The 11534-nt window shown below is 42.9% G+C and overlaps 1 protein-coding gene across 1 annotated transcript; it reads right to left on the bottom strand.

The window, feature by feature from the left end:
• Positions 1-3120: 3120 nt before the first annotated feature.
• On the bottom strand, positions 3121-9866 carry LOC133923874 (protein transport protein SEC24 A-like). Its single transcript, XM_062369155.1, has 13 exons — positions 9703-9866; positions 8547-9557; positions 8326-8464; positions 6839-7029; positions 6633-6740; positions 6285-6488; positions 5902-6133; positions 5662-5811; positions 5408-5564; positions 4884-5011; positions 4466-4788; positions 3908-4093; positions 3121-3729 (listed from the first exon to the last, which is right to left on the bottom strand). Exons 2-13 carry the CDS (start codon positions 9543-9545, stop codon positions 3502-3504), a joined length of 3045 nt encoding a protein of 1014 aa, XP_062225139.1. The 5' UTR covers positions 9546-9557; positions 9703-9866; the 3' UTR covers positions 3121-3501.
• Between the last annotated feature and the right edge of the window lie 1668 nt (positions 9867-11534).

The raw sequence follows: 11534 nt of genomic DNA, 5'->3' as shown, positions 1-11534 counted from the left end.
GGGCTTTTGCAACCTTTCTTATGCCAAGTGACATATTTTGCTTTTTCTTGAGTTTTTGGTCACTTGGATGAGCTTATCTTGTTTTAATTTCTTCAAATCAAAATCTTTGTGTTTTGAGGGTTGTCAATGCACTCATCAAGGGGGAGATTGAGAAACCAAGTTGAAATGTGTCTTGATTTACTTGTGATGAATGATTGATATTGTCATTTATTTGGTTTGATGATCTTTGGTTTTGCATGAGCTTTGATGTGATTTGAATTGATTTGGGATTTCATTTGAGCATATTGGTTATGGACTAATTGGAATTGGAGTTGGAGATATGTGTTTGCTTATCTCATGTTGTGCAGGTGATGGATGCAACTTGGCAGTCGACGGCGGGATAATCGGGGCCAAGCGGAGTGCTTGGTGCCAGACGATCAAGGAGGTCGGGCGGAATCAAGGGTGATCCTAGATGAACACGTGGAGGTTAAGCAAAGCATTGAAGGCAGATGGAGACGACGTGTTGACAAAGTCAAGTGAAGGGGATGTCGGTGCAAGTGACAAGCGGCATGAGGTATCGGGAGTAGAGAGACTTGCCGGTGATCAGGATCGCATGACGGAGTACACGCGTCGACATCGAAGCTCTTGCTTGAAGTGTAAGTAAGGCGGTGAGTCACGCTTTGAGAAGCGTACAGGCGGTTTCGCGGTTTGGCCTCAAAACCGTGGGAGGACTGGAGGAGTACGTGGCACCATCGCGAAGCTTGCATCGAGACGAAGCTAAGTTATGAAGGCGCCACGGCCGTTCGATGAATGGAGAAGAAAATAGACCAAAATACCCTCGGTGATAAGTAGGAGTGTACTACAAGAGAGAAGTATTTTAGAAAAAAGCTAGAAAACTTACGGATCAAGTTTTCTAGGCCTATAAATAGAGGGGTAGGGCTATGAGAGAGTTTAAACGAGTCACTTGAGCCCCTCTTGTGCCACCCATTTGAGAGCTTAGAGCTAGTGTTTTAGAGGAGAGAATGATGAATGCTTAGCCTATATAATAGGTGAGAGTTTTGAGAGATAAATCTTTGTAATCCATTTAAAATAGGGTTGACCTTTTTGATTAATGAAGTTTATGTTTTTGCATATGCTTGAATTACCCTCCTTCTAGTTTCTCTATTGGTTCAGTTTTTCGGTTTTCGGTTTTGATTTTCATTTTGGTTTTTGGGCTGAAATTTCAGCACCTTGTGAGGTTATTCTTCTTGCTGCTAGAGCCATAAAATTCACATACACATGCTTATGTGATAGGGTGTTGAATTCTCTTGCCTCTAGACAATCAATTTGAAGAGTTTCGTTGCTCGGTGTTTATCTTTTCTTGTTTATTTACAAGTTGTGATCTTTCGAGTGCTAAGACACATGGATTGATTTAAATGAAACCTATGGTTCATATACCATCTATGGAGTCGTGTTGCCTCGATTTTCTCTTGTTAAAACTTCTCTTTATTTATACTTCTGTTTGAGTTTTGAGGTGTGTTGGGTGATCCAAATAGGAGAATACTATCGATTTCGCAAGAAATTTATTGAGGTGCATATTCATCCCCATCTAGTCACCAATCTCGTTCCTACACATTTTTTTTTATTTTCTAACAATGTGATCCTATCTGCACGATCTTCATTGAAGATCCGGCGCAAAGGTGAAACGTGGGATCGAACCCTCGTCGGGCTTGGCTCCACGTGAAATGTTGCCCCCACACTCCATACATGACTGCATGGGAGCCCAGAAATTCATCTGTCCGGGGATCGAACCCGGAGCTCCCGAGTGCTACTTGAGCCAGCTGATCACTCGTGCTGCTACTCGTTCGCAATACGTATTAACCCTTAAACAGGGAAGAATCACAACAGTTGTTACCGGGCTCAATGTGCCACCACAATCCACTTTGGACAAAAGGGGAGATTATGGTGGAGCCGGTGCACCACATAGGGCATCCATACAAGCGCTACGTTGACAGTCAATGCAACAAAAGGGAATAAGAAAATATATAAAACTTGTAGATGTGAAATCGTAACAAAATGACTTGCAAGTGGTTTATAAAAAATCCCTAACTGCAGGTGGGTTTTTGTAATTTTTCATAACAATTATGGCCTTCAGGCGCAACACGCGAGAAAAAGAAAACCTAAAAAGATACATTCATACATGCACGGCAGTAAAAAATCAAATCATAACCCTTTCTTTTCACAGTGCATAAATATAATTTTACTCGACTGACATATATTTTGTTTTTGATAAGTAATGGATTATATTTGAAACAAAACAACTCCCGATTCCACATGAAAACGGTCGGAAGAAATCATGTCTCGTCCCGTTCCGTTTTCTTTATTTCTTGAGATCCCTTTCAGCTTTTCGAGACTTGCAGAAAAACGGGACACTTAATTCATAAACAGGGCCGAAAACAGTTTTATTATTTTTCCGACCGTATTGTCAGAATCCCTTTTCAAACACGAATTTCTCACGGAATTACCGTTTTTCAATTGAGACCACATGCCACGGCTCAAAGCCCCAAACTAGCCCACTAGCCTACTTCCCCCCGCCCACGCGCGCCAGCCTACCCCTTCATACCGGAGCGACAGACCGTGACGGGCGAACTGGCGTGGCAGGGGGGGCGAGTGAAACATTAGGTGGCGAGTGGTTTCAACGGAAGCTCTAGCCGGTCCCAGCTGAACGAGTACAGCATGAGAGAAGAGAGGTCCAAAAGTTTGGTTAGGTTACTAGGCCGATTCAACCAATAGTTTGGTGCTTGTGGATTTTAGGTTCCTTACCAATAGGACAGTCTAACCGTAATGTTTGTGTTCGTAGAAGATTGCAGCCAGGCTCTTGTTCTGTGAAAAAGCCTTTTGTCCTTATGATTCAGCTAGTGTGCATGAGCTTTGTTGTTTGAAAGGGTCATGTTAGCAATGCAGAAGTTTTTTCAGCGATAAATGTATTTTAGCAAACCTTTTAGATGTATAATCGTTTGATAATTTTGTGAAGTACAAAAATAAACTTAGGTGTAGCTACTTGCTACAAACGGACATTAGAATAAAACGGTATAACGGTGAAATCGAGAGCTCTCCCATTGCAAACATACTAATGGTCAAAAATGAGATTACACAATGAACTTTTGAGAACCCCGACGCCCAAGCAATTGAACCCGACTCGAATTCTGAACAAGAAATAAAACAAGATTAATAAACGTACAGACCGCTACACGACTCAGTTGTATAATTGACCAACGAGTATGTTTGCCTACTTATTCTGATACAACAGCTGTATTCTCACTCTGCAGGGAAAAAATAATCACAAGGACAAATATTGACAATAAAAGCTTTGCGTGCCAGCCTCATGCTGCTTACAGGACAGACATCGGAACGCTGAATTGCAAATAAGATCTGATGGTCTTGTGAGAACGATTAGGAACTGGCAGCAACGGGATCTACATTCTGCAGCAGTTTACAATAAGGCAAAAATTCGGAGGGTCACTTCCTGTTCGTTCATCACCATTAGCTTTGTGTTTGACGGTGAATTTGCAGTATCCAATCGACATAACTGCTTGTTCCAGCCATTTGGTCCTCAACAAGGTTAGACAGAAGCAAAAAGCCTTCTCTTGGCTGTTCACCCTGTCGCACAACACGGCATAGCTGGTAATAAGATGGATCCTTCTCCCGTAGGATTCTTAGTATTTTCATGAAATTTCTTGAGTACTCGTTGCCACATTCTCTCAACTGAATCTGCAAGATACCCCACATTAGTGCAAGTGGGGATCCAAATAATGTGGTATTTCCGAGTTAAACATTAAGTATTTAAGTGACTAAATACAATCCTACAAGAGCATACCCAAGCTACCTTGAAATCCAAGATGTAATAATCCTTAGCCAGCAGTATCATTACAGGGTAGAAATGGTGTACCTTTGATAGATCAGGGAAGTTTGCCAAGCTGACTCCAAGAATGTTGTTCACGAGTTCAGGTGGGAGCATCCTACCTAACCATACTAGGAAAGTGAAGCCATCATCAAGGAGGTATACACCTCCAGTATCTAAACACTGCATGGTTAGTGGCAATCGCTTCAAGGAACCATCGATCCTATCTGGTTCCTGCAAAACTCGAAGATCATTTTGATTAGCGATTGGCAAACCTGCCTAAACCACAGAAACATAAGACTTAACTTCAAATATACCATGAAAATAGTTGGCAAATGATATATTTTGTTTCAGTTAATGATAATAATGTCTGAAGGAATCTATAGCGTTTTAAGTCATCAAGAAACTTCATTTCAAAAGCATGATAACTAAGGTCTTACCAAACAAGCTCAATAGACTAATCAGATCTTGTGCAAGTGAACATACTGGAAGTCAATTTTTGTTCGTTTCGTATTTGATTTGAGTGTACTGGAGGCAGTAACTCTAGAAGCAACACACTGGCTAAACGCAACTAAATCAGCTTAGTGGAAAGTAAATACAACATACCATTGTCAATGCTTCATCAATCCTATACAGAGAAGGGTAGATAAAATTGAGCAGCTTTTTTACAGGCAGTATCATCATGCTGAAACCAGCAGCACAACGCTCATCAAGAGAGACATCTGCGTAACCTCCACGGAGAGCAAGAGATTTGCAGATGGCAAGGATGTATAATGGTAAGAATCTTAAAGATTCTGGATAAATCAGTCTCCCTCCTATTCGGTGTTGTACAACATATAGGTTCCGATATTCCTTCAAACTTCTCACAAGCTTTAACTGTAATTGTTGTCGAACACTGTCCAACTTATCAGCCAGTGAATTTTCAACAGCTGCAGGATATCATAATTAGTAAACTGTGAAATAACAACCAAACACATGTATATTGACATTTACAAAAGCGGAAGGGCATCAATATATTACTGACCAATTCTACCCAACAATGACACAATGGCACCAGTATCTGCTTGACGATACATTTCACTAAGATCTGTGACCACGGGTGCAGCTGCTGTGTGGACCCTGATACGCCTCTCACCAGAAGAGGATGTATATCTAATGGCGGTTAAGGACCAACACACAAGTATCAAATGCATGCATAATATTTTCAAAAGAAAAAAAAGGAAATAAAAAATATGCACATTATGTGCAACAAACCACTAAGAACAAAGGTAAAGGCAGTACACAGCACATGGTGTGCAGGAGAGTTAATACACCTAAAAAATTCAGGGCATCAATAGACAGAAATTTTATAGGTACTCAACATTAAAGGTCACACTATCACCAAATTAATTGCTATCCAAACAGCCTTTTGCTAATGACACTTTGAAGGAGCGACATGTCAGGTTAAAATTATCATCTATAACAACGATTTTTTCGCACTGAAATCAACAGATATATAGAAGAACGCCTGTAAGAGTAGTGCATAATCAGATTGGCAGGAAAGGATACAGCAATGCCACTTGGAAGTATACAGTCTGGGTGGTCATTAAGGTCTCCTCTAGCGACAGTTGCATTGCAAAAGCTTTATCAGAGTCAACAGCTGGAAGGGCTAACAGGTCCGTGGACCTTAGCATGAAATGACCATGATAGGTTGTGAATCGTATCCCTACAAAACAGATGTTATGAGAGTTAGATTTAATTTAAAGTACCAAAGAAAATTTAGGAAATGAAGATAAATGCAGTTGTGGGTATAGACCCAGAACCTTTTCCACATCTGATACGCATAACAGATTCCCATGCTATCTCTCGTGTAAGATCTCTGTTAAGCTCATGTTTAAGTTTGTCCCCATGTGTAGCTGCCTGGAGTGATGGATAATGGTACACCTGACCACCAGTATATTTCGCCAAAGAACCTACAAAATTATATATAGCACAATAAAAAACAGCATGGTCGAAAATAACAAAGGCACTTAAATCCAGACATTTTGCCAGCAAATTCTCACCTAAGGAAGCTATATCAGAATACTTCTCACTGAAAGAAAATATGTCCACTGCAATCTGATTTTTTGTGAATTCAGCAGCCATCTGTTTGTAGAAGGGATCTTCTGGTACCCTCAGACTGTGCTCCTTATCCGTTCCATATGCACGAACATCATCTCCTCTAAGTCTCAAACGACCAATACCGAGAGATGGCAATGTACTCTGGAAGACGAGTAACTTCCCACCAATTTGACTCTACAAGGGATGTCATAATGTCCATAATTTGGTGTGAAAATAAGGTAATAACGGTACATAGAAATAACTAAATTATTTCTTTCAAAGATAGTTCTCAAATTCAAATATAATAAGGTAATAACGGTACATAGAACAGAAATAAGCATCATACCATAACCATGAAAGCTGCTTTAAGTGCCGGACCAAGAGCCGACTCGACATTTACATTGTCATGAAACATATTTGGCAAGCTATCAAGAAATGACTCGACCACATGTCTGGAGTCAACCAAATTAACCAAAAGGTCATCAGGCAATGGCAAAAAAACATCATCCAAATCAGCAACCACCATCATTTGAGGCTGTGACAAAGAAGACTGATACAACAAGACAACACAAGTCATTTCAGTACCACAAATAAATAGAGCGCAACATTTGAAAATAGCGAGCGCTTATTCAAAAGAAAAAATACATAAGTGCAAGTTTAAGTAGAAAAATGATAACTACGATGTAGGGCATGCCTTGAAGTTATGAAAATGCAAGGTGCTATCAAAGGTTAAAAATCCAATCTGTGTTCGTGGAAAGCCTGCAAGTTCATCGAGGCATGATTTGATGGTCTTTGCAACAACCTGAAAGAAGCACATGTGACAGCAGTATTGTGAGTTATCGATGATGAGAGAAAGATGACGCTAAAAAAGATTTGTAAAATAAACAAATTAAACCATACCTCAAGCAACCCACTTCGAACTGCAGATACTGACACATCAATAAGAAAGAAGTAAGAAGGCGGCATTGGTGGCCGCACCATATATTCTGTAGGCGCAACGAACTCTACTGTTCCCTTAGAGAGTTCAGGTCTTTGATCTGTATCATACCTTCTGCCACTAGCATCAAGAGCACAAAAGTACTCTCCAGGAACTGCAGGAAAGGAAGGACGAATTTTAGAAAGAGGTTAACGGTAGAAGGATGATGCTAGGGAATCATATAACAACAGAACGGAAGATCATATACAACAACAGTCTTTGAACTTCAAGCACTATTTGTATGCATAATGATAACGCTACTAATTAATATGATCCACCTGCCTTTTTTCTTGTATAACTATGAAAGACAGAATAAAGAAAAATAACTCTTGCACAGAAGCAACAACGCAACTACAGCCTGTTTGGTCTAGCTCCTACGTCTCAGATTTTTTAGGCTCAATAAATAGCTTTGAGATACACCCTAGAATATCTGTCCTATAATATGAGTTATTATAACCTTATAACTCAATCCCTAAGACAGTCAGGAATGACTTTACCTTCACTTTGAATAGCATGCTAAACTTAAGAATATAATCTCAAAGACAACCCTTTGTTGCTAGCTAATCACATTATGATAATAAACTTAAGCTAGGAGGAAGGGGCACATAGAAAGGCAAGCCTAAAGTAGCGAAGTTCTATGATCCTGGAACCTCATTATGAGTAGCATTATAGAACATATATGCATCAAGCCTTTCTTTGACTGCCTATTCTTTCCTTGGCAGTTGTCATCTCTAGCAGCGCACAAACTATTAGCCCAGCCAACAATGGTTACATGAGGGCAAGTTAATCTTTGTTAAGTACCTATTAATCTCAGTTAATAATAGGATATAAGGATACGCTGCTAGATAGTCATTACAATTATCATAATTAATATGCTTGAAACAAAATACTAAAGAAAGCTGGTTTAGTGGCAGTATGTTCTAGGTTAAAGGTGCTTTCTCAACTATCAAAACTGCAGTAGTAATAAGTTGAGTCTCCTAATGAAATAAATAGGTTTGAAAGGAATATTACTGACTCCTGGACGGACCTTTTATGGCATAGCAATGCCTGATCTCCCATATTTCAAGAAAATTATACACCAGCTGGAATCAAACCAAGCTTAATTTTACCCAAAATCATAAATGTTTTCTGTTCTTTTCCACTGGGCATTTCTGAAGTTTTAACATGTCTTAATGGATGACTGCTGTTACCATCTGAATAATAGCAACAAAAAAAGGCGGCAGCAATTATAAACATAACTCTTTATAGAAAACTACACTCTTCCTTGCCCTGTGTTTCAGGTAAAGGATGTGGTTGTTGGCTGAAATCAATGGTAATCAGACAACAATAATTATTTGTGTACCAATATGCTCTTTATCAACCATTCAATTACACGCAGAATGTGCACAGGCTGAAGTTCAGAAATAGTTACCATCATTGAGCAACGTGCAAAGATTGCAACGCCATTTCCTTCCAGCATCTGCAAATGTTGCATAAGGATTTATATACGTCCTGCATCTTCGACAACGGATGACACCAGCAGTTCCAAAGTTGATAACCGGCACTTCCTCCTAAGTGATGGGAAACAAGCATGTCAAGAAAATAGCCAATTCACTGGAAAATAAAAAGAGTAAGAGATTAATAGTTGATTACCCCATCAGGTGATTCTGCAAGAGGGTGTATCACGGCCCCGAGGGGCAAATGCCACCTGGAGACCAATGACTGGGACGCCGGAATTGCATGGGTTGTCAGCCGGAAGTACCTCGGGTGGCAGTTCAATGGGTATGCCTCCAAGACCTTAATCGGCTCCTCATCACCATCCAATGGCCTTGGCAGCCCTTTTAAGTCAACACCAGAGTCTAGTGACCCAGGCACGGAACTCAGTGACAACGACTGGAAGTCCTCCACTAAGCTCTGAAGCGCGCCCCCAACTGGAGGCCCAGAACTCGGATACGCTGCCTGATTACCGAAAGCGGCAGCCGGCCCCATAGGAGGGGCCGGCATGGTCTGCATTGGCTGTTGAAACCCTGGCCTCAACATCGGGAATTGAGGGTTTGGAGGAGGCGCACCAGGGTAATACCCTTGCATGGGCGGCGGCTGCGACTGTACTGGTGGTGGCGGCCTCACATATGACGGCGGTGGAGGTGTAGCGCCTCCCGTGGGAGATTGTGGCTGCGAAAGGGACGACAGTGGGGGCCGAAAAGGTGCCGGAGTGACGGCAAAGGGGCCCTGAGGCGGCGGTCCAGTGGCGAAGGGTCCTTGAGGCGGTGGACCCGATGTAAAGGGGCCCTGAGGCGGTGGAGCGGAGGCAAAGGGGCCCTGAGGCGGTGGGGCAGAGGTGAATGGGGCCTGAGGCGGTGGGGCGGAGGCGAAGGGGCCCTGAGGCGGTGGCGCGGCAGCAAATGGACCCTGGGACGGAGGCACCGTGCCGAAGGGGCCCTGAGGCGGCGGGGGACCCCTGTACCCACCCATTGCCGCAGGTGGCGCGGCCCCAAACGGGGGCGGCGCAGCGGCGGCGGGGTGCACGAACGGGCCACTGGCAGCGAACGGCGAGGGCGCCCCCGGCGGCGGCGGGACGGCGGCGCCGGGCACGAAGGCGGTGACGGGCCGGCCGGGGGCGGCGGGCCTCTCGTTCCTCATCGGCGGCTGCATCGCGTCGAACACCTGGGGAATCCGGCGGCGGCGGAACCGAGAAAAGATCAGAACTTTTTATGCGCGTGTGATCCGCGTGTTTCCCGATCGGATCCCGCGGCTGGATCTGGCGGGAATGGTGAGATTCGGGAGGGGGGGGGGGGGGAGGGAGGCGTACCCGGATCGGGGCGGCGACACGGCGCTCCGGCGGGGACCAGGGCGCCGAGGGGGCGAGGAGGCGAGGGGCAGCCGGATGCGGAGGAGGCGAAGCGAGGGAGGGTTAAAACGAGAGAAAAGGGAAGGCGACGAGGGAGAAGAAGTGGGAGAAGAGGCAGATGCCGGCTTCGGTATGTTGCAATCGACTCCTGAATTCTGATCCCCCGACTTGTTCTCAAATTCCAACCTGATTCAACGAAAAATCGTCTGAATAGGTTTCTTTTAAGGATTAATTAAGTTCATGTCATTATAAACATCGAGGTTTTGAAATATATCAATACAAATTCAGTATCTAGAAACATATCATTATATATATTTTTTTAAATTGAGTCCATATCATTACATATCTTTCGAAAATTGAATCCTTACAGTTACGAATCTCTGAAATTTAATTCATGCAATTACACATCTCTTGAAATTGGATACATACCATTACGAGTGTGCCTGATTTATAACGGTAATAGGATGAATATAATTTAAAGAGATTTGTAATGATATATTTTCAAATAATAGATTTGTAATGACATATTTTAAAACTACAATATTTATAATAGCATAGATCTAATTAACCCTTTCTTATTTAAATCAGATTACAGATAAATTTTTGATTGTTGTACTGTGCAATACTATGCTATAAAAAATAAATATGAACAATGCAGCGGTCCATGTGTTAAATTATGTTCTTGTTTAGTAAAATACGACGTAAGTCAGTTTTTCCTTATTTTTCTCTTAAATAGTTTATTCTTTAGTAAATACTCCCTCAGTCAAGTATACTTGACGTTTGGGGGATTTTAGTTTTTTTCCACGAAAACTTGACTTTAGGAAAAAAAATTGTGGCATATCTTACCACTTTTGCCTCTAATCAACATGCATTTACATCTCAATTCTAGCATTAATGAGCAACAATTATCAGTGAGCGAGGTATCCACCCCGAGCTCAACATTCCACCTCCCATACAAGTTCCCACATCCCACTCTCCCTCCCTTCTAAGAGCAACTCCAACAATAGAGCTACATGCTAGCTTGTGTACTTATATGTCGCTTCCACATGAACAACAGATAGCACAGCGTGGGAACAGGCGTGCGACCAACGCGGGCATGGGAACGTGCACAATCTCCAAAGAAATTGTGGGTCCCATGTGTCCATACCTCACGCGTGCTCACATATTACTCAGTGCTAGCTCTAAGCCTATCTTGCTTGCACGCACTAGTATTTGTTGCTTTTTCGTTTCTCTCACTTCCACATCCGCCCAATTCTGATGTCAACTAGCTATGAGCTAGCTAACATGCCCCCCGTTGGAGCGGCTCTAACACATTATTGATGTCATCAGAAAAATTGTTGCACCCGGAAATCGATGGCCTAGACGACAAGCACCCAGTGTTGTTGAGGTGGAAGCACTTACTGCCATCGTGAGCGGGGCATAGTCGAAGACCATGAGCGGGGTCGTCCTACCATCACCACAGGCACAAGTTGGCGCTGGCAACCGCCTCTTCCCAAGCATCCCCTCCCCCTCCATGTTGTATCTTACTCTCCCCCTCTCATATCTAATTTGTTTTGCTTTAAATCAATTGTGCTTAGCTGGATACTAAAGAGTCTGGAGGAATACGACAACTGTGATGGTGCATAGCTCTCGACGCGTGCTACATACAGTTGCAAAGCGATAGCGGTCCGTGGCTCCCAACGAGGGTGTAGGCATGTACACCTACAAACAACAATGGCGAATGGCAATGGGGCATTGTCTTGCGGAAGATGACAACAATGGCAGCTCATGGCCCCTCATGGGTGTTAGCAGTT

The sequence above is a fragment of the Phragmites australis genome, chromosome 7, assembly GCF_958298935.1.
Source record: "Phragmites australis chromosome 7, lpPhrAust1.1, whole genome shotgun sequence".
In the NCBI taxonomy this organism is placed as follows: domain Eukaryota; kingdom Viridiplantae; phylum Streptophyta; class Magnoliopsida; order Poales; family Poaceae; genus Phragmites; species Phragmites australis.
Note: the sequence above shows the minus strand (reverse complement) of the source record. Positions and strands in the feature narration are given on the sequence as shown.